The following is a 24,593-nucleotide window of genomic DNA, read 5'->3' on the forward strand; positions in this document are numbered from 1 at the left end:
GAAATGCAGATCAGGCTTTGGAAATCATTGATGGAATTTTACCAAAGTAAACCCTATAGTGATGAATTGCAAGGCATTAGATTGGATAAGAGAAGTTTTATTAATAAATGTTTTCTTAATCTAGGGACAAAGTGAGCTCCATTATCATATGAAATAGGTAGAAGTGTCTTGTCACCTTATCATGTATAGCCTATTAGTGAAGAAAGCAGAAGGCATTTTCTGTAGGTTTCATGCTTGTAGTATAGTGTGTGCTTTTAAGCAACATACAGGTTGTTGTTTTTTTTTAAAGCAGTTTTTAATAGCAGAATGCATATCATCTACATTAGATAGTTCTATTTCTTGCCTCTTAGAAATCCCAGTTAATCAGTCAATGAATTTATTGAATATCTGCTATGTGCAGATACTTGTATAATTAGAATTTAACCTATTGATGTGAAAGTAAGCAGGACACATTCTGCCCCTAAAAGTAATTATGAGTTTATGTGTGTTAGATTTAAAAATAAACTGGAAATGTCAATGTGTGTATTAGAGTATAAATATACTGTATACTTAAGAGGGATCACTATCAACTGAAGGAAGAATAGGAGTATCATATAAAACCTGGAGATGTTCATTTACCAGAGGAAAATACAAATCTAAAGCTTATTAGGAAAAAAAAACAAAAAACTGGTTGAATAGATTGGAGAGTTGTTACCATATTCAGGTGCTAACTTAAGTTAAACCATATAAGTAGGTATGATCACTTTGAGCAAGGTAAAAATATTGTTTTCTAAGTCAGACATTGTGGTGCATGCCTATAGGTCCCATATGAGGCAGGAGGATTGCTTGAGCCCAGGAGTTCAGTCCCAGCCTGGGCAACATAGTGAGACTCCATCTCTGAAGAAGGAAAAAAAAAAAAGATTTTTTTTTTCAGTTCATAGTCATTGTATGTAAAACAGCTGTATGCAAAAATTGAAATTCTTTCCTACCTTTTAACAAAGTGTTTAGTCAGTGTTATAATACTGTAATACTTATTTTAAAAATCATGGTTTCTAACTTGAAAATGTCTTATCTATTACAGCTGAACTTCTTTGAAAAACTGATTTTAGAGGCTCTTTTCTGATAAATAAAATGAAAAATAAAAATTAATTAAATAGATGAAGGGAATAAATATTCCTAAAGTTTTAATTATTGATATTTTATATATTTAACTTGAAATTCAAAACTACATTCTACTATAAAATAACTGAAATTTTAACATTTTTTATTACTTTTCTAAGAATGCTATTGTAAAACATTGTATTCCATCATTTAGAATATTCTACAAAATAATTCCCTTTAATTTGTTTTTTTTTTGTAATATTTATTCTTTAGTAATAGGTGGATATAATAACTTAGTGCCTCATGCATGCTAGGTGAGTGCTTTTCCTCTGAGCCACAACTCCAGCCCCTCCCTTTAATTTTTAAACATAATTTAATTTATTACATAAATATTCAAATAACATAATTGTTTGTAAATATACCACATCAAAACTTATGTGCTAAATTTAACCTCTTTGTAGCAGTTCTTTAACCCTTTGAAGTGGGCTTATGACCTTTAGTCATTTTGTGATACGTGTGAGGATAGAATTTTTTTAATAAATCTATGTTGTCTAGTTTGGAAGTTGTTGAGAATTACCAAACTATATAACTGGTGAGACTAAACTGAATTTTTAATTTAAATTAGCTTTAAATTGGTGTATTGTATTGGAAAAGAAATAGAGTAATAGGTTTGAAAATGCAAGTATAAAATTTATTTAACCCCACTTCAGAGGCTATATGCTTCTGGGTACTCAATTAGTAATTCACTGGTCCCTCATTTGAGACCCTGGGATTGTTCTCCCTGTTCTTTTTGGGTAATACTTTTCCTGGACTTTGATTATTTTATCATGTGTATTTGCTTGTTTAGTAAATGCTGGAGACTCAAAGGAGAGTGTCCCTAGATCGCTGGAATTCTGTGTACAAATTACTCCTCCTTCATAAATGTGCCTTATGATTGCAACCAAGTGTATTTGTCTTCCTAAAGTCTCAGCTCTTTATCTTCAAACCAGAGTGACACATGGATTGTGCTGAGCTTTGATCTGAGAAACTGTCCATACAATAAGTGGAAACACTCTCCTAGAGCTCACCTGACTTGTTTCCACGTATCCAAACTTTGTGGAACTGCCCTGTGTCATGCTCACTGTCTGCAAAATATTATTAAATATATTCACCTAATTATTAGTTATTTCAAGTGGGAGTGTAAATCTGGTTCTTATTCTATCTTGTGCAGAAGTGGAATTCCAAACCAGATAGCATGTCTTGTCTATTACAGTTTCAAAAATGAGGTTAAGAAAAATTTTTCTTGGTCATATCTTTTGGTATTTGAATGCTGTGTAGTTTTTGTGTTTTATTTTGGAGACACCAGAGTGTATAAATGGAAATTAATTCAACTTCTTGTTGTACTATGTAAATTATTATCAACTAGTGCTCTTCACATGGTTTTCCTCCCTGATGATACTATAAGTTCATTTTGTGAATTATTTTGTTACTTATATACTTCACTAAATCTGTGTCCTTATTTTTGCCATTAAGATTTACTTGATTGATTTCTTCTAATTTCACAAAAATAAAAACAAAACACAATCAACAATTAGTAAAAAGCCTTTATATTTTCAGATACTCAAACAAGAGAATATTAGATGTTACAAAAAATACTCTCATTTGTCATGTGATTGTTTAACATTTTTTTTAAGAGAGAGAGAGAATTTTTTAATATTTATTTTTTAGTTTTTCAGCGGACACAACATCTTTGTTTGTATGTGGTGCTGAGGATTGAACCCGGGCCGCACGCATACCAGGCGAGCGCGCTACCACTTGAGCCATATCCCCAGCCCCTGATTGTTTAACATTTTAACATAAAAGAGTTTTATATCATAATTGTGTTAAATTAGAAAATTAAAAAGAATTGATCAGTTATACATGGTAAAATATTCCTAATATCAAACAGTCTGGCCTTTGAATTTCTTAATGGCTACTTTACTTCATTATATGACCACCCATTTATTTTATGATTTTTAGTAGCACATTATATACCAGTATAATTAAAACTGTTAATTAGAGAGTAATAACTGTTTATTAATACCTGTGTTCTTTTATTTTAGTTGGGACTAATGATTAAACCCAGGGGCACTCTCCCACTCTCTGGAGTTATATCCCCAGCCCTTTTTTTTTTTTTTTGAGATAGTGCCTCACAAATTTGACAGGATTGGCCTCAAACTTGTGATTGTCCTGTATCCACAAACTGGAATTACAGGCGTGCGCCACCACACCCAACTTTATATTTATTTTTAAAAATATACTAAAATATTGAAGATTTTCTATTTATTTTTAAATAAAAATAACAAAATAGGAAATCTTTGTTGTGGAAAGTTGTTCTTATATACTCCCATTTGTAGTAGAAATCTAATTGAATGCTTTAAAGTGAGCTCCAAGGTCCAGTCCCATACTTGCCTTTTATAGGCTGTCAGTAGCCTTCCTAAGGCTTTCCTCATTTGGTCTTTTAAAAATTTTTTTAAATGTTTTTATTAGTGTATGATAGTTACATAATAGTGTGGTTCATTTTTACATATTTATAAATGCATGTAATAATTTGCTCCATTTCAGTCCCCAGTACATCCATTTTTCCCTCTTCTCCTTCTTCCCCCTGCTCCCTTTCCTGTATGCTGTTAGCCTGCCTGCGTTCCTTCCTTCCTTCCTTCCTTCTTTATTAGTTTCTTTCTTTTTAAAATTGGTTCTTTATATTTATGTATATGTAGAATTCACTGTTCTGTATTCATGTATGCTTGTTATAAGTCAGTTTCATTCCTTGATTCCTCCCTTTTCCCATCTCTCGATCTTCCTCTTTGATTCCCTTCCTCTACTCCACCTCTCTCCCTTCTATTTTCATGGGATCTCCCCCTACCCTTATTTTTTAATTCCATATTTCTCTCTATCTTTCACACGTGAGAGAAAACATTCAGCCTTTGTGAGTCTGGCTTATTTCACTTAGCTTGGTGTTCTCCACTTCATTCATTTACCAGCAAATAATATAATTTTATTCTCCTTTATAACTGTGTAAAATTTCATTGTGTATACATACTGCATTTTCTTTATCCATTTTTTGACAGGCACCTGGACTAGTTCCAAAACTTGGCTATTGTGAATTGCACTGCTGTGAATATTGATATCAATACGTGTATCACTAAAATATGCTGATTTTAGTCTTTTGGATAAATATCAATTAGTGGATAGCTGGGTCCTATAGTAGTTTCATTCCTAGTTTTTTTTTTTTTTTTTTATTCTAATTAGTTTACATGACAGAATACATTTTGACACATTGTACACAAATGGAGCATAACTTCTCATTCCTCTGCCTGTACATGGTGCTTGCTGAGTCTTTTGAGGAAATCTCCATACTGTTTTCCAAGGTGATTGTACTAATTTGCAGTCCCACCAACAATGTATGAGTGTGCCCTTATCCTCACATCCTCTTCAGCATTTCTTACTATTTCTATTGTTGATTGCCATTCTGACTAGAATGAGATGGAATTACAATGTTGTTTTGTTGTGCATTTCCCTGATTGTTAGGAACGTTGAATATTTTTTTCATCCTTTTGTTGGCCATTTGTGTTAGTTCTTTGGCCCATTTACTGATGGGTTATTGTTTGTTTGTTTGTTTTGGTGGTATGCATTTTGAGTTCTTTATATGTTCTGGATATTAACCCCTTTTTGGAAGAGCAGCTGGCAAAGATCCCACATTCTGTAGGCTCTCCTTTTTTCAGTTTTTGGAACAATGTTTAATGAAGAACACTTCAAATTGGAATTTATTGTTGGTTAAAAAATACTCTTTTGAGAATTATGACTCCCCTTTTATTCCTATAATCTTGTAGTCTTTAGAAGAGTAAAGTTTTTCTTACATACAAATCTTCAGATTCTTGATGAAATAAATATGACAAATGTTGTTCTCTAAGAAAAACAACCTTCAACTTTGGTTCTTCCCTGCATATTTAGAATAATTATCTTCCAAGATCCACTTGTCTTTTCCCTTTATCTGTAAGAGTTAATTCCTTGATATGAATCTTTGAGTCTAGAATCTCATTTCCTTGATTCCCTCATCATAGCAAAGTATCTTTCAGAAGGGGGTTCTTTGAATTAAGGAGCATGCTCACCTCAGACTCTTCACTTAAGCTCCTCTGGAGTGACAGTTTTAATGCCCGCTGTGCCAACAGCTCTTACGTTCTCTCTGGATCAGAGAGCCCAGATTCACCTCAATTTTGGCCCATTCCTCTCTGCTTCACATTCTCCGAATTGGGCTCACGAAGGTGTAGGTGCGATGGTGCTGGATTGATCCCAAGTAGGAAAACTTGGAAGAAAACAATTTAGCTACCTCTTCGCACTCTTAATTGTTTCTTTTGTTGTGCAGAAACTTTTTAATTTGTATATCATCCTACCTACTGATTCTTGGTTTTATTTCTTGCACCTTAGGTCTCTTGTTTAAAGAAGTCAGTGCTCACACCAATATGTTGGAGTATTGAACCTTTGTTTTCTTCTAGCAGTTGTAAAGTTTTTTTTATTTTTAATTTTTGTTCTTTTTTCCCTATTACTTTGAAATTAATATTATTTTCTTGGTATCTATGTTTCGAGGCCTGAATTAGCTGGAGGTATCAGTTAATGAACTCTGCTTAAACCAAAGCAAATTTTTGTTTTTAAGGTTTTTCACTGCCTTTAGCGGTAGTACTATTGAAATACATAAATATTCTTCCTTACAAACTGTACCATGTTACTTCCATTTTTATAAGGAAGCATTAAACCATCAGGCTTTAACAGCATTTCTTCTAAATTTCTTTACATTGCCTCAGTCTAGGAGCAATATCCTGTATAATCTTCTGAAATCATTTATTGCTTCCCTTCTCAATGATTTAGAGAAACAATAGTACATTATAGACAATATTTTCTTACAGATACTCCAAGTATCACAGCTAAACTAATTAGTGAACAAAAAGATGACAAAGAAAAGAAAAACCATGAAGAAAAAGAAAAAGTTAAGGCGGAAAATGGATTTCAAGACAATTACAGTGTTGTTGTTGCCTCTGGTATGCTTTCTGTTTTATAATCTTTATTTCATTTCGGTTTCTATAAAATAAAGCAATTTATATTTATAGGAATTTAATGTAATAAATGTATTAGTGCAGAAGGCTGATATACAATCTTTTAACACCAGATTTATAAATTTTGTGCCAGAAGTCTGTTATTCTTTGCCATTGGAATTATTAAACTTATTTTATGCACATAAATATGTGCATAAAATACTGAACATGTGGGGGTAGCTCAGATGTTTCATAGAAGCTTGATAGTGTGTATCCAAGCTACAGGGATTCACACCCTTACAAGTTCCCTAAGTGTTTGGAAATTTTCATATGACCCTCTTGTTTAAAACAAACAAACAAACAAAAAAAAACACATAAAATAAAAATGTACTTACTAATTTTCATTTACAATGTGTTTAACTGGCAGTGAGCTGTCAGATATGGCATTAATAGTTAAACAGTACATTTTTCCCAACACAAAAAAGTCTTTGGCCAGATACAAGCTAACGCTTATTGTCATAAAGTGAATAGAATTGGTAGATTAGGTTTTTGTTTAAAAGAAACATTTTTGTATTTTAACTTAACTAGGAGTGCATGTTTTTTTTTTTTTTTAAATATTTTAGAAACTCACTTGTACTTTTAGTGTTCTGTTTACATAGATTTTTACGTTTTTATTGTTTTCTTTTAGGCCTGAAATCCCAATCTAAACGTGCAGTGTCTGCTACACCACCTCGCCCTCCATCCAGGAGGGGGAGGACAATACCTGATAAAATAGGAAGTACTTCCTCAGGTGCAGAGACTGCGAACAAAATAATTACTGTCCCGGTGTTTCATCTGTTTCACAAGCTCTTGGCAGGTAATATTCACATTACCTAGGCATCACTAAACATCAAAGAAATTTTTAATAATCTTATAGCTATAAAAATCACACTTATCGTCATCAGAATTATTTTTGTTTAGGTGTTTTTGATGAAATAAATGAATTAGTGATATTTTCTTTATACAGTTCCATTCAAAAGAAAAAAACAGAAAGGAAGTAATGTATTTTATATCTTCTTTAACCCTGTTAAATTACATCCTTGTACTTTAACTGGCTTCCTACCTTTTGCTGTTAGTATGCCATAAAAAAGAGTTATATAGAAAACAATGTGAGGCTAATTTTTTAAACTGGCAGTGAGCTGTCATATATGTCACTAATAGTTAAGCAGTACATTCTTCCCAACAAAAAAAAAAGTCTGTGGCCAGTATACTTTCCATTGGTGAAAGTGATACATATTTTATTATTTTTGTGCCATATCATTATAATCATACTACCAACTAACTCTGGATTTCTTTTCGTAGCTTTTCATTGTCGATTTGTAGCAGAATTCAACAAACTATGGATGTCTGTTTTATTGTTTCTATTTTGCTTGTGATGTGCTACTTTAATTAACAATTCATGTGGACATTATTGTTCACATGTCAGAAGTAAAGTAAAATTTTGTAGTAGCTCAATTTAAATTGTTGTGGTTACTGTTCAGTAGATCTGACTGTTAAGCCAGAATCGAACTCTTGCCTGTGATTTAGTCAAAATAAAATAAAATAGAATAAATCAAGCCAAGTAAATGTTTTCCTCTTGGATTCTAATTTAACTTAGTTATGTCATTTTTAGGCCAGCCGTTGCCAGCTGAAATGACACTTGCCCAGCTTTTAACTCTCCTCTATGACCGAAAACTTCCTCAAGGTTACCGTTCGATAGATCTGACTGTTAAGCTGGGATCAAGAGTTATCACAGACCCAAGTCTGTCAAAAACAGATTCTTTTAAAAGATTACACCCTGAAAAAGGTATGTGCATGATGCTACTTTAAAAATTATAGTCTTTAATACAGCAAAGATTTCTAGTAAATGACTTAATTGATTGTTTTCTTTTTGGTACTGGTGATGTAGCTCAGTGGTAAAACACCCCTGAGTCCTTTACCACTGAGCTACATTCCCAACCATTTTTATTTTTTGAGATAGGGTCTTGCTAACTTGCTTAGGGTCTCGCTAAATTGCTAAGCTTGGCCTCGAATTTGAGATCCTCCTACCTTAGCTTTGCAAATCGCTAGGATTATAGGCGTGCACCACTGCACCCAACTGACTGTTTTCATTGTGTCTGCCTGACAAGATATTTTTCCTTTGACTTAGTTAATTTGTAGACATTAAAAATTGCCATGATTTTATTTGGACTATAGTTATGCTAATTCCTCTTATATTATCACTTATGTGTACTTTAATTGCTAACATTACTGTGAAAATTATGTGAATTGTCATTTTAATAGTCAAAGTGAGAGCCGTATAATGCTTTATATATTGAGTGGTACTTCATTTACTCATACAAATTTGGATCATGCATTTTCTTATCTTTTTATTTTTTTACATATGTATTCCATTTAATATTTCAGATGTGCATTTTTATTACCGATATTTTGGTATGGATCTAACAATCTATGCTCTGTAATTATTTAAACACTCTGATTGTTTCTAGTTCATAATATTAATATGGTATTTTCATATTTAAATGTTGAATCTTTCTCATGACTGAATTTTTAGTTATTGTCCATTTTAAAAAAATATTTTTTAAATTGTAGGTGGACACCATATCTTTATTTCATTTTTATGTGGTGCTGAGGTTTGAACCCAGTGCCTCATATGTGCTAGGCGAGCACTCTACCACTGAGCCACAACCCTATCCCCTAGTTATTGGCCATTTTTATTCTTCATTAGTACACATTTCCGTTCCCTACGTTTTTGGCAGGACTGTTTGTCCATTTTTTAAATTTTTAAAATTATTTCTTTAATATTTATAAGGTTTGAGTATACCAGTGTTTTGGTTTTCCAACTTAGTATTTCAGAGTTAAACCAATATGGTGGAGTTCTTATTTTGCCTTTTCTAATTGGATATTTTTTCCCCTGTTACTTGGGATTGAACCCAGTGGTCCTTTACCACAGAGCCATATCGCCAGCTCTTTTGTTTATTTGTTTGTTTGTTTGTTTTTTGAGACAAGGTATTGTTGAATTTCCTAGGCTGACTTAAAACTTCCTATACCCATGCCACAGCCTCCCAAGTAGCTATGTTTAAAGATGTTCGCCACCATACCCTACCCTAACTGGATACTTTAAAGTGTAATATATGCATATTACTAGCTAGAATCTTCTTTGAGGACTTTTTAAAAACATAAGTCTATAACTTACAACTGTGCCCAAAGTACAGCACTTTTCAGGCTTCATCATACTTAGGATTAGATTAGATTAGATTAGATTTTAACCATGTTAAAATGCAGATTTTTAAAAAATTTTAGTAGGTCTGGTATGAAACTTGAGATGGTACATGGTAATAGTCCATGGACTGTGCTTTGAATAACAAGGTCATAAAAGGCAGTATCAGAAGTATCTAAAAGTCATGTTGGCATTTAGCCTTAATATAGCTACATCTCAATAACTGATGATATTTGTATTCTTTGGTTGAGTAGGCGAGGCAACAGTATATGCTTTTGTAAATGGAAGGGTTGTTATAAAAACAGATCTGCATCATATCTGAGTGACACGTGTGCCTATATCAAATGTGACATAGGGAGAAAGAAGTGAAAGAAATGAGGGATTCTAAGCCAGAATGATCCTACTTAGAAGTCACCTTCGGATATAACCATTGTTTCATGTGTGTAGTTTATTCAACACTACTATGTACATAGTGGACAAACTTAAGTCCTTATTTGAAACATCTAGTACAAAGTAAAAAGTAGAGGCAGGGGCTGGAGTTATGGCTCATTGGTAGAGCGCTTGCCTAGCACATGTGAGGCATTGGGTTTGATTCTCAGCACCACATAAATAAAGTTATTAAACAAAAAGAGGCAGTAAGGAAAATATTTTGTTGATTTTTTTTTGTTAAAATTTATGATGAGATAACTAGGAGCAAAACACTTCTCTGAGTAGTGCATATTATATTTCTGCTGATTTAGGGAGGACAGAGGAAAAGAAAAATGCAAAGGGCTTTATACCATTGTATTTTCTGTGAATATATATTGATCATTGTGAGTTTTGTTTTACTATGCTGTGTAAATATTGTATATAAAAGACAGATGACTCCTAATTTATATCTAATCTAGCTAGATGTTAAAGACGTTGCCAGTGTATGACAAAAGTGGAGTTAGTAAACACATATAAGTTACTAAAGTTAGTAAAAACATATAAACATTACAGATGCATATATCTTACCCCTGGGTTAATAAGAGATGAGAAGGGAAGGGTTCTGATGTAGAATGTTCCAATTTGGAAGACACTTTCCAATTCTAGTCATTAAAAAGGGGATTTTGTTTTGGTTTGGTTTGGGTTTTTTTTTCTTTTTTTCTTCAAAGGCTAGCATTTGTTATTAAATTGTATGAGATTTATTCAGTGCTTCAGTATGTATAGTTGGAAATGTAAGTCCAACTATGTAAGTTTTATACATGGTAAAAGTAGAGGTCTAAAGTATGCCCTTTTAAATATTTTTCATTACTTTGATGGAATGGTTGCCAGTGAGGGGAGTAGAACTGCTGAACTTAATGTCTTGGAGAGTACGTTGAAGGTTCACTGGATTGTGGGTAGGGGAAGTAGAAAGCATGCATAGAGAAACAATCTGTGCCCTTTACATTAATTCAGATTGTCTAGCCATTATTATATGTGATTTTAGTTAATAGTGTAGGTTATTAAAGTAAAAGTCCTAATGCTCAAAGTTTTAGAAGAACAGAAAAAAATACCTGTATTAATACCCTTTGTAGGTTTTTAGGAAGAACTGTCTTCTGGTAATGACCTTTGTTGGTCCTAGTGTAGTCCTGAATTTAGTCACTGGAATGGAGAAGAGGGAAAAGAGGAAGGGTGAGGATAAAAGCTCTTTTTTCCATTTCTGGAAGACATTTTTAGATTATAACCATAGATCTCTATGTGCATTTTTAGTAAAATACTTGTGTTTATTTTATACAAAGTTCATGCTTTATTCCACAACATCTAAGCTTTCTAGATGTCCTGTAGTATCAGTGTGTCATAAAAAGTAGAGCTAGTGATTTAGTCAACTTGTAAATATCTCTTTGTTATAATTGATAGAAAAGATGCATCTTGGACGTGGAATTGTTTATCTTTGGGCAGTGTATATGAGAACTTGTTCGTTACGCTGCAACAGAGGACAGAAGGAAGTATACAGGGAGAGATGGGAGCAAGTGCCACTCATGTGTGCATCTTCTGGTTGTACTACAGGAATACTTTAATTTACTGGGAACATACTTTCTTACTAATATTTAGGAATAGAAATCTGAAAATGAACCCTCTTAGAAGCATGCTTGATTATTCTTTTGCTTTGTTTCATTTTATATTGAGCATCAAGGGAATGCATTATTTTAGTTGTAACACTACCATTATGTTTGTCTGGAGGCCTGTTGCCCTTTCTGTCTCCAGTGAAATTTTTGTCCCCAAGAAAGGATTACAATTTTTTGTAACAGATTGAGTTGGTATAGTGAATTCTTGGTTATCAAAGATACTTGTGTAGGGCTGGGGTTGTGGCTCAGTGGTAGAGCACTCAACTAGCATGTGTGAGGCACTGGATACGATCCTCAGCAACACATAAAAATAAATACACAAAATAAAGTTATTGTGTCCATCTACAACTAATATGTGTGTGTGTGTGTGTAGCTTTGGGATTTTGAATTGGTGAATATTCATCATGTGTGGAAAAACATGATATACACTAAGATCTTAATCATACAAAAGGGGATGTTGCGTATGTATGCACATGACCTGGAGGGACATGTCCAACTAAGCTGCTTTTGACTGGATGACTTTGGTTTTGTTTTGTTTTTTCCTTCAATGCACGTATTAACTTTTAAAAAAAATAATAGCTCTATTAAAAACCCAGATCTTTTCTTACCCATTCAGTTTTTTGTTATTGTATAGATCATGGAGACTTAATTGGTAGCTGTCCAGAAGATGAGGCTCTCACTCCAAGTGATGACTGTTTGGATGGGATATTGGATGAATCTTTACTTGAAACCTGTCCCATTCAGTCACCATTACAAGTTTTTGCAGGAATGGGTGGATTAGCCTTGATTGCAGAAAGACTGCCCATGCTGTACCCAGAAGTAATTCAGCAGGTAAGATGAGATACTGATGTGTATTTTTGTTTGTTTGTTTGATTGTTGTTGTTGTTGTTGTTTTGGTTTTTAACTTGCATTAACCTTTTTGATCATTATATAACTCTTTCAAAGGTTAGTCTTTACACGGCTTTATGTGAATTAGTCACTTCTAAAGAAATGTTATAGACAAACTGCATTTGCTAAACTCATCATGCTGTAGCATTTTTCTTGATTTTTATGGTTGTCACAATAGTGCTGTCATTTCTGTGCTTCTTTTAGATTTGATATTATTTATAGTTCTTATTGGAATTGGGAGAATAAAATACTGTGTACTATTGTCCATATATGCTCTTTCGTTCTAAAACATTGTTTTAGATGCCATTTTCAGTGTAGATATTAAAAAAAATTAATTTAACCTGTTCTCATGTTTACTACTATGCTAACATTGATGTATATGCTTCCTATCCTTTTTTTTTTTTTTTATTAATAGTGGGGTGGGAGTGTAGGGCATGGAGAATTGTAAATACAAAGCACTTTATGTTTGTTGAATGAGTTCGGGGAATTATTCTTTCTGTCTCTAGGTACTTTGTATAAATTTCATAGAACAATTAAGAATAATAAAAACTGGGGAGATTAAAACAATAGAAATTTAACATGTATAGGAGGCGCTAAGTCTGAAATAAAGGTATCATCAAGTCCATGCTTCCTCTGAGGGCTCTAGGGAAGAATCCTTTTTTGCCTCTTTCTATCTTCCAGTGATAGCTGTGAGGTTTTTGCATTCTTTGGCTTGTAGTTACATTACTCCAGTTTTCTGCCTGTGTTTCATCTGGCTACTTTCCCTGTGTCTCTATATCTTTCTCTCATTATAAGGACTCTAGTGATTGAATGAAAGGTCTTTTCAAACCAGTTTTACCTTAGTTACATCTGTGGAAACTATTTCAAAATAAGGTTACCTTCACAGAAAGTATATCTTTTGGGGATGTACACCTCAACAGTGCACAATACCTATTCAGCAAATGGATATTGCTTACAGTAGGTAAGGGAATTATAATTCCCCTAGTATTCAAAAAGTTTAAGATATTTTGATTTGGAGGTCACATATCATAAGATGATTGACACAGAGGAGTAAAACTATTTCTTACTGGAAAAAAAGCCATTACATAATTAGTCAAAAAATTGAAAGAGAAGACTCCAAAGTTTTCAAAATTATTATTACTCAGTAGAAATGACTTTTCCTAATTCAGTATTCAGTATGCTTTACTGTATTGACTAGTATTAGGAAATGAAGTAGTGCTTTAACAATGCACCGCAAAGACTTGGATAGTTGGCAGAATGGAAGAATCCGCAGAGATTATAGGCGTGCACCGCTGTGCCAGTCCATTGTCAGCTAATAGCAGTATCTGAATCAAGTTTGCTTAAGTAAGATAATTTAGGTTTTCTTTAAGGACAAGGTAGGCTTCCTCCATCACAATTCTCACATCCTTCTGAGCTCTCATCGGCAAAGGCTTTACTATCCACATTTCTATTAATAATTAGTTCAAAAGAATCTAGGATTTCTGTTAGATCCCCACTGAGGGGATCTGTGTATAATAGGTATCATCTCTTCAAAGAGTTCTCTATGTAAATAGATACTCTGACCTTTAGAATTTTCTAAAACATAAGGAAAAGGGTATCCTGCCACACCCTTTATTTTTCTCCCCAGAGTTTTTCTTGCAGTGAGATTTTAGCAACTTTTTGTGATCTTAATAGGTTGAGAATTTCCTAAGTTGTTAATATTGGCTGCAGATATATCTTTCAATTTATCTCTTTCCTCTTACATTTTAGTATAAATGGCAAGCCGGAAATAGGCTGTACCTTTATAATTTTGCTTGGAAATCTCTGCTAAATAACCAACATCATCACTTAATTATCACTTACAAGTGCTGCTTCTACATTTAAGACACAAAGGAGCTAAGGATCTGCCACTATCTGCCAAATATCCCTTTCCTTCCTGTAGTTTCTATTAACTTGTTCCTCATTTCCTTCTAAGCCTACCAGCTTTTGGGGGGAGGCGGGTGCTGGGAAATGAACCCAGGTTCTTGTGTGCACTAGGCACAAGTGCTCTTCCCACTGAGCTACACCCCCAGCCCACTATCAGCATTTCTTTTTTTGTGTGTGTATTGGGATACTGGGGATTGAACTCAGGAGCTCTTGATCACTGAGTTGCTTAGTACCCTGATTTTGCTGAGGCTGGCTTTGAACTCACAAACCTCCTGCCTCAGCCTCCTGAGCTGCTTGGATTACAGAAATTTTGTCTATATATGAACTCACACATACACACATATGTGTTTATACTTGGATTTTCTTGATTTGTTTGCTGATAGGTCCTGGAAGCAGACTCCCCTATCAGTGTCAGTTTTCCATTAAAAGGAATCAGAGATTATATGGGTGTGGTGGTGCACACCCACAATCTCAGCTGCTCAGAAGTCTGAGGCTGGAAAATTGAAGTTCAAGGGTAGCCTGAGTAACTTACCCTGTCTCAAAATAAAAACAGGACTAGGGATGTAGATCAGTGGTAGACACATTTGCCTAGCACTTGCAAAGGCCTGGGTTCAATCTGGTACCACAGGGAAAAAAGAATTCAGGACTCTAAAACTGATGAGACTGAAGTTTCTTTTGTAGTAGAAAATAAAGAAATGCTTGAAGGATAGGAATGTGTTGAAAGGAGGCAGAAACCTGGTTTAAGGATTTTTAGTGACTAATCTGATTCCACTTAGACATCAAAATAACTAATGATAATAACAGAATATAACTATAGAGTAAAATTAGAATCCATGATGATAAACATGAATACATACGCAGGGGAAGAAATGAATATTTTTCCTTGTAGTTCAATGACAACTAAATAAATATGGAAAGAATGGTAGTATTAAGAAGTCAACCTTTATAGTTTTGGTGGTAGCTAGGGTTTCAGGAAAGAATTATAAAAAAGCTATTACTAAAAAAATCAGTTAAGTGAGAAACAAGATATTTATATAATCTTAAAGACTATCTAAAGATACTTAACTAATTACAAGCAGAAAATATAACTTTAATATAGAGATGCTACTACTGCCACGCTCAGGATTTCATGTACTTTCTGGTGTCTGGATGCTTGTCCCTTTTTTATTCTTTATACTCTTGTATTTTAAAAAGATCATTTTAAGTCTTTTATTTGAACGTAATGTTGAAAGATACAAATAACCAAACACAGTTTTGTTTTGTTTTTAAGGTGAGTGCTCCAGTGGTAACATCTACCACTCAGGAAAAGCCAAAAGATAGTGACCAGTTTGAATGGGTGACCATTGAACAATCAGGGGAATTAGTTTATGAAGCTCCAGAAACCATTGCAGCTGAGCCCCCACCTATCAAGTCAGCAGTACAGACCATGTCTCCCATACCTGCCCATTCATTGGCTGCTTTTGGATTATTTCTTCGTCTTCCGGGCTATGCTGAAGTGCTATTGAAAGAAAGAAAACATGCCCAGTGCCTTCTTCGATTGGTATTGGGAGTGACAGATGATGGAGAAGGAAGTAAGTGTTTAGTGTTATTAATTAAATTTATCAACACATACATAAGTAGATTGAGTAGAGTTACTCAGATCATTGCTTGTTGTTCATCTGTTTTTTTTCATAGTTCAACTATTAGATAATTTGTTGATGATGGTAGCTCAGTTTGAAGATAAGATGTAATAAATTGTAAAGAACTTTGATTTCGGGCTGTGGTTGTGGCTTAGCAGTAGAGTACTCGCTTAGCACGTGTAAGGCCATGGGTTCCATCCTCAGAACCACATATAAATAAATAAAATAAACATATTGTGTCCAACTACAGATAAAAAATAAATTTAAAAAAATTTAAAAAAGAACTGTTTTTGTTCAAAACATATTTCCTAAGATCTTACAAACTTGCTAGAAACCTTTGGATTGATTTAAACATGTAGTGTTTAAGTAGATCTACCCTTATGTAGCAAGTGTCTTCTAGTCATAATAGTGACCAAGTACATGCAGACGTAACAAGTTATTTAAGGCCTGAACACACTTAAATGTGATATGATGGAACCTCACAAGTGTGAGGTTATTTCTTTACTACCCAGCAATGTGTGAATGAAGCTCCATAGGAATTTTTGCGGGAGGCTTAAAGGATAGGTGGGATTTCATTGGGAAGAGTTATTTCAGAAGGAAGGAATGGTTTGAGCAGTGTTTGGAGGCTCAGAATATGAGAGAGGAGATAAAGTGTAGCTGATGAAAATTTGTACAAAAGGTAATACTGACAACTTACTTTAAAAGCTGATATTGGTAATATGAAAAGTCTTACTAAAAACCTGAAGTTTTATTTTGAATAAAAGTGTGAGGCTTTATTAAAATGTATTAAGCGAAATATTTTTTTCTTAAAGTCAGTGTCAGCAATATTTTGATTAAGGAGAACAAGACTTTTAAAAAGGGTATATATAATATATAATAATGCAGAGTAATCGTAGAAAGCTCATGATTATTTCCACTGTTTGATATTATTATTTAATAGAAAGAAAGAAAAAAAAAAGATTGGTTGATGACAGGGTGGCCTAGCAAAGTAGATTCTTACTTGGGTCATATGTTTGTTCACTCAATGACCATTCTACTCATATTAATAAAAATAAATATTTTCTTACATCATTTAAAAAACACATTCTTTTGAGTGGGTTATTTTCTTTCATGTCATTTAGGAAGACTATTTTGTTAAACTCTGTTCCACAATATATATTTAATTCAATAAAACCATGAATTTATATACCTTAAATTTGAAGCTATCAGTTATTCTAAGTACATTTTGTTAAGTAGCTAAAGGGGTAAGGTCTATCATATTTTAACATTATATTGCAAGACAGTAGGTGTGACCTTAAAAAAGAGAATCAACTGCATTTATGCCATTTCAGACTATTTTTAATGAATACACAATGAGTATATATTAAAAAGTAATTATGGGGCCTGGGGATGTGGCTCAGTCCTAGGGTGCTTGCCTGGCATGCCTAAGATCCTAGGTTCAATCCCTAGCACTGCAAACAAACAATTAATAAATATTTTTGAAAGCATAATTATATCCTTTTCTATAATAATCTCATTCACCATTCATGTAACATTGCTTTCTTTGCATGTAACTCTTCTTTCTAAAACATAGTAGAAAACTATATTGCAAAAAAGAAAGTAATTTCAGTCACTCACTGTTTGTAGTGGAAACTACTCTTAAGGCAAGTAGTTATATTTTTACTATTGTAAGACACTTTAAATTCTTCTCTATTAGAGAGTTTAGTTTTTTTTTTTTTTAAACATGCCCTAGCATGGTTTTTTTTAAATTTTTTTTTTTTTTTGAGAGAGAGAGAGAGAATTTTTTTTTTAATATTTATTTTTTTAGTTCTCGGCGGACACAACATCTTTGTTGGTATGTGGTGCTGAGGATCGAACCCGGGCGGCACGCATGCCAGGCAAGCGCGCTACCGCTTGAGCCACATCCCCAGCCCCAGAGAGTTTAGTTTGAATTCTAGTTCATAATAATTTTGATATCATCTGTAGCTACTAATTATTATATGCATATATTTCAACCTTTTTGGAATTTATGTATACTGTGTCTTACAGAGCTTTTTTCCTGACACTATTTGTGATTAAATTTGAAAATATAACTGTTCTATCTATGGCTTTATAATAAATTGATATAATTTTACATTGCATTGTCATTAATTTTTGACCCTGTATGTAACTCCATATTGTGTTTTTAAATATTTTTGAGTTTGAGTCCTCTTCTCTTTTTAATCTAGGTCATATTCTGCAATCTCCATCAGCCAATGTGCTTCCAACCCTTCCTTTCCATGTCCTTCGTAGCTTGTTTAGCACGACTCCTTTGACAACTGATGACGGTGTGCTGCTTAGGCGGATGGCATTGGAAATTGGTGCACTACATCTCATTCTTGTCTGTCTCTCTGCTCTGAGCCATCATGCCCCACGAGTTCCAAACTCTAATCTCAATCAAACAGAGGTAAGTTTAATTTGAATTCCTTTTTAAAAAAAAATATTTTTTTAGTTGTGAGTGGATCTTTTATTCTATTTATTTATTTGTATGCGGTGCTGATGATCGAACCCAGGGCCTCACACATGCCAGGCAAGTGCTCTACCACTAAGCCACAATTCCAGCCCCATAATTTGAATTCTTTATAATATGAAAAACTAAAGTCTTTTCTGCAGTAGTATTCAAAGACTTAAGTGTCCCTTTGTACACTTAAAACAAGGGTTATTTAAAAGTGAAACTGTAATTGATTTTTATATTAGGCTTCTTGGGAAAATTGCAAATTAACCCACCTACTTGAAAAACAGAAAAATTTTAAGAGCTTAATAACTTTCCCATTTGTCACGATATTTTGAATTTATGCTATGATCCATTTTCCTTTCCTTTAATGAAATTTAGAGAATCATACTATTGCATGGTAAGTTCTCTTCAATGGAGTCAGACAAGAAGGAAAAAAAAAATAGGATTCAGACCTCATTATTTTTAGATGATTTGATTGTATTTTAAAAAATTATTTTTTCCTAAAGGAAAACCTAAAAATAATCAATGGCTTAACTGAGTTTAGTGTGGATGCAATATATAGTCAGTATATAAAAATCAATTATTTCATCAATTGCAGTGGTGCATGCTTTAATCCCTACAATTTAGGAGGTTGAGACAGGAACAACACAAATCTAAGGCCCTAGGCAACTCAGTGGTAGAGCACCCCTGAGTTCAGTCCCCAATACTGAAAAAAATAAATATATGGAAATAATTAATTATTATTTAACAGTAATAGGCAAGAAGAACTTTGTAAAGAAATTTTTAAGAGTGGCATCAGAAATAGATGATTCTTGGGGCTGGGGATGTGCCTCAAGTGGTAGTGCGCTCACCTGGCATGCGGGCGGCCCAGGTTCGATCCTCAGCACCACATACAAACAAAGATGTTGTGTCCGCCGAAAACTAAAAAATAAATATTAAAAATTCTCTCTCTCTCTGTCTCTTAAAAAAAATAAAATGGTTTTTAAAAAAAGAAATAGATGATTCCTATGAATATATCTGAAAACTTGCATAAAATCACTTCATAAAATACATGAAATTTTTTTAAAAAAACACTTGAAGGTATTTAATGTCTTTGTCTATGTTTATCTCCAGAAACTACAGCAGGGCAATAATATTCTTTTCCAAATTAATCTATGTTTGTTGCAATTCCAGATTTCTTTTTGGAAGAAGTCTACAAATTGATTGTAAAATTTATGTAGAAATACAATGGGTCAAGGATACTTAATGCAGTTTCAAAGAACAACAGCATGTCTAGGCAACACATATTACCATAGATCAAAGTTTACTATGAAACTGTGGTGCTATTACAAGGATAGATAGAAGCCTAGGAAAAAGTAGAGACGAAAGCCCATATGTAAAAGATTATCTAATACATGACATATAACTGCAACATAATGAATTAGTATAGTCTCATCAATACATGGTAGTAGATGAGTTTGATATCTATGTGGAAAGAAAAAAATCTTTTAAGCTCTGCTGGGCTCTGTAGGCAAAATAATTTTAAGGGGTCCATAAATCTAAATGTTTAGAGTATATTAGAAATATATGCCCCGGGTTCAATGGGAATCCCAGCGGTTGTAATCCCAGCAGTTTGGGAGACTAAGGTAGGAGGACCACAAGTTCAAAGCCTGCCTTGTCAACTTAATGAGACCCTAAGCAACAAAGCAAGACCCTGTCTCAAAAAATGAAAAGAGCTAGAGATGTGGCTTGGTGATTAAGCACCTCTGGGTTCAATTCCTGGTTCAAAAAAAAAAATATCTGTTTAATTAATCAGACACAATTATGTTGTAATGTTGTAGCAAATTTTTTTTTTTAATAGGGTACTGAAAAGGAAGAAAAAAGCAATCATGTTAAAATTAGAAACTTAAAAATTGACACACAATTGTATGTATTTGTTGAATAAAATGTTTGGGTGTGTATATACCATATATATAGATAGATAGCATATCTACCAACTAAAACACATCATTTCTTTTTTTTTTTTTTTAATTTTTAGTTGTCAATGGACCTTTTTGTATTTATTTATAGGCACTGCTGAGAATTGAGCCCAGTGCCTCACATGTGCTAGGCTATAGTCATCTACTATGCAGTAAGAACAATAGATCTCATTCCTCCTATCTAACAATAACATGACCAACCTTTCCCCATCCCCTCTCCCACTTAATATTTGTTTTTTAACATCATAAAAACTGTTAAAATGAAAAGGTGAGCCACAGAATGAAACACTGTAAGATAGGTTGGTGATTGATAGGTCTGTAAAGACCATACATCCAGAATATGTAAAGAGCTTCAAAAAGGCAAAGGCATACAACCAATTTAAAAAGGGTGAAAAGTTTTAATAACACTTCACAAAAAAACTATGTGAACATCAAATAAATATGAAAAGATGATTTCCTTCATTAATCAAAAAAGTACAAATTGAAACTTAATATGTGCAAAGTTTATTATTATTAATAAAAATCAGGTAGAGAAAAGAGGATGTGATACTTTGAAGATTGGATGAAGGGAATTTCTGGGGGACAGTGATCTAATTCTTGACCTGTGTAGTTAGTATTTACACTATAATAATTCATTAAGCTTTACGTGTTTATTTTGCGTTCTTTCTGCGTGTATGTTATACTTCACTTAAGAGATTTTTGTTTTGGTTTTGAGATGTGGTCTTGGTATGTTGCCCAGGCTGGTCTTGACCTCCTTAGCTCAAGTGATCTTCCTGCCTCACTCAGCTCCCTGAGTGCTGGACAGGCATGTGCCACCAGCACAGCTTGACATATAATTGTTTAGAATTAAAAAAAAATAAATAGATGGGTTGGGGTTGTAGCATGTGTGATGCACTGGACTCCATTCTCATACTGTATGTAAATAAATGAAATAAAAGTCCATCAACAACTAAGAATAAATAAATAAATAGCTGTTGTTGTTTAAATTTTTATTAGTTATTGATGGACCTTTATTTAATTTGTTTATATGTGGTACTGAGAATCAAACTCAGTGCCTCACATATGCCAGGCAAGCGCTGTACCATTGAGCCACAACCAAAACCCCGCTGTTTTTAATGAGTAATATTGATTATTCTAGAAAATGTTTATCTTGTAATGGAATTTTATTTATTTAACAGTTTTTATTATAAAGTGAAAGATAGAATTTCTCAGTCATATATCCACAATACTACAAATGTCGATTTATAAAAATGCTATTTCTGTACTTGGCACAGTGAGGCATATCTATGATCCCTGTGACTCAGAAAGTTGAGAAAGGAGTGTTGATGTCTGTACGCCATCCATCACAACTTAATGAGACTCTGATTCAAAATAAAAATGGACTGGGGTGTAGCTCACTCGCTGGTAGAGCACTGCAGGATTAAATCCCCAGAACACACACCCCCAATCAATTTCTACATATATTCTTTTTCCTTAGTAAATACTTCCATGGAAACAAAAAGTATTGATATTGCTTGTAAGTGCCTATTAAACTAACATTTAATTGCAAATGTTTTGAGGGTATGTGATATGTTTTGTTTAATGGATTCTTTATAGAAAGATTCTTGTTCTAGAATTAATGTTACAATCCCCATAAATAATAAAAAAAAAAAATTCACCTTTATGGTAGGAGGGGAGAGGTGAGGTTTGTAATCAATTGTTTTCTGTCTCCACACCATTTTTTATTGATTTTTTTTTTAAATAAATGACAGCAGAATGCATTACAATTCTTATTACATGTATACAGCACAGTTTTTCAACTCTGGTTGTATATAAAGTATGTTGACACCAATTTTTGTCTTCATACATGAACTTTGGATGATGATGTCTATCACATTTCACCATCCTTATTAATCCCCTGCCCCTTACCTTTCCCTCCCACCCCTCTGCCCTATCTAGAATTCATCTAATCCTCCCATGCTGCCCCTCCCTACCCCACTATGAGTCAGCCTCCTTATATAAGAGAAAACATTTGGCATTTGTTTTTTGCGGGGTATTGGCTAACTTCACTTAGCATTATCTTCTCCAATGCCATCCATTTACCTGCAAATGCCATGATTTTATTCTCTTTTAATGCTTAGTAAAATTAAGAATTAAAACTTCTGTAAATAGTAGTCTCTCTTATAATGATTAAAAACATCTCTGTGTTAGTCTTTTTACTGGATTCATCCTTAGAGGGTCTGGCATATCTCTTTTTTCTTTCTCTGTTTTCTCTGTTTGACTTTGAGTCATTGATTCTTTGGGCTCTCAAAGAAGTTTACCCCCTTTTCTGGTAATTTTTTTTAAATTTTATTATTTATTCTTTATATTTCCATTTACCCCTACTTTCCCTTTGCAACTGCAATTTGAATTCTGTCTTCGTGCATTTACCTATACTAGATATGTCATAGAAATTGAATTTTACAACATATTACATTTTCTGTCTTCTTCCACTTAGTTTTTGACGTTTGTCCATGTAGCATGCATTAGTACATCATTACTTTCTATCGCTAAACAGTATTCCATTGTGTTTGCTTGTCTGTTCATCTGTTGGACATTTGGATTCTTTCTGCTTTTTGACTATTATAAATAGTGCTGTTATGACCATATATATATATATGTCTTTTTTATTTAAGACTAGTTTTCTTTGGGGTATATACATAGAAGTAGAATTGCTGGGTCATAGTAATTCAATGTTTAAATGATCATTCAACAAATTTTCCATAACTGTTGAACTATTTTACATTGTCAGTAAGAAATATTACTGAAGATAAATAAAGTCCAGTAGTAATAAATTTTTATTTTTTATTGCCCTAAGCCACAGGTGTCAAGCTCTCATAACCCCACATCAACAGAAGAACAGCAGTTATATTGGGCCAAAGGAACTGGCTTTGGAACAGGTTCTACAGCTTCTGGGTGGGATGTGGAGCAAGCCTTAACTAAACAGAGGCTGGAAGAGGAACATGTCACCTGTCTTCTGCAGGTAAATTTGTAGAGGCCATATCCTTAGTGATAATAGTTACCATTATTTTCTGTATTTGTACTGATTTTTAAATATTGATGACATATCCAACTCATCTTCAGCTACTTTTATGCCCACTTGTACTCCCTTCTCCCAGTACATTCTTAGATGCCTTTGGACAAAGATTACACTTCCCTGCTTATAATTCTTAATTTCTTCACTGAAAGGAAGTTAACAAGAATGAAATTCTTCTATAATTAGAAAATGTACATATCTACTTTCTTCTAGTCATCATCTCATTTTTAACATGTTGTATCTGGACTCCTCTATTAAAAGTTATCTATCTATTTGTTTGTTTTAGCTGTTGATGGACTTATTTATTAATTTATATATGGTGCTGAGAATCGAACCCAGTGCCTTACACATGCTAGGCAAGTGCTCTACCACTGAGCCACAACCTCAGCCCTGTTTATTTTCTTTTTGTTGTTACTGGGCACTGAACTCTGGGCCTTGTGCTTGCTCTACCAGTGATCAAAATCCCCAGCACCATTATACTTTTGTTTTCAAATTGTCTGTGATGTTTCTAGAGTCGGGCAAGTTGAGCTAGCATAAAAAAGCCTTGATACCACAGAAGTGAGTAGAGAGACTTAAAGAAAAGATTAGCTTTAGTTCCTTTATCAACTAATTGAAATTAATAAAGTCTTTTTAAGTGTTGCTTTCTGCAATTCTCGAATGATACACTTATTATAATGTAGAAGTCTTAAGATCTCAGTACTCTGAAACTGTAAACTGAACCTATTCAATAAAATATTATAAATAACAAGAGTTGCTACTGTTTTTAAGTTTGTGCCCTTAAATGGATTTCTTCTCTTAAGTGTAGTCATATGTGGTGCACCATGTTTTGTCAATAACACTCTCAGGCAATATGGATCCTTTCCTTTTGAAAATTTAAACAAAACATATCTTCTTTTCAAAAACATAGTGTAAGACATTGAATGAATAGAAAATATATACTTTTGAATATTCAGATTGAATCTGTTAACATATACGCCTTTAAAGTATGTGGAGCTAAAGTCCAGTTTACTTTCAATAATTTAAATTTTCAGGTTCTTGCAAGTTACATAAATCCTGTTAGTGGTACAGTAAATGGAGAAGCTCAGTCATCTCATGAGAGTAGAGGACAGAACAGTAATGCCCTGCCGTCCGTACTTCTAGAGCTTCTCAGTCAGTCCTGCCTCATCCCAGCCATGTCATCTTACCTACGAAATGATTCAGGTAAATCAAATAATTACAAAACTTTGAAATTGTTCATTTGAAATATCTTCGTGGATGAATATT

The 24,593-nt window shown here is 33.5% G+C and overlaps 1 protein-coding gene across 11 annotated transcripts in view; it reads left to right on the forward strand.

The window, feature by feature from the left end:
- The window catches only part of Birc6 (baculoviral IAP repeat containing 6), a 217,333-nt gene that overhangs the window by 137,205 nt on the left and 55,535 nt on the right, over positions 1-24,593 (forward strand). For all 11 annotated transcript variants that reach the window (XR_011704325.1, XM_034636800.2, XM_071601470.1 and 8 more), the window contains 8 exons: positions 6,000-6,131; positions 6,814-6,981; positions 7,777-7,950; positions 12,067-12,263; positions 15,496-15,796; positions 18,052-18,269; positions 23,112-23,276; positions 24,362-24,530. Coding sequence is in view for 10 of the 11 variants with exons in the window: in XM_034636800.2 (XP_034492691.2) it covers positions 6,000-6,131; positions 6,814-6,981; positions 7,777-7,950; positions 12,067-12,263; positions 15,496-15,796; positions 18,052-18,269; positions 23,112-23,276; positions 24,362-24,530 (1,524 nt within the window). In the remaining variant the exon portion in view is untranslated. The remainder of the gene's footprint in view (positions 1-5,999; positions 6,132-6,813; positions 6,982-7,776; positions 7,951-12,066; positions 12,264-15,495; positions 15,797-18,051; positions 18,270-23,111; positions 23,277-24,361; positions 24,531-24,593) is intronic.

This window comes from Marmota flaviventris, chromosome 14, assembly GCF_047511675.1.
Source record: "Marmota flaviventris isolate mMarFla1 chromosome 14, mMarFla1.hap1, whole genome shotgun sequence".
NCBI classification, from domain to species: domain Eukaryota; kingdom Metazoa; phylum Chordata; class Mammalia; order Rodentia; family Sciuridae; genus Marmota; species Marmota flaviventris.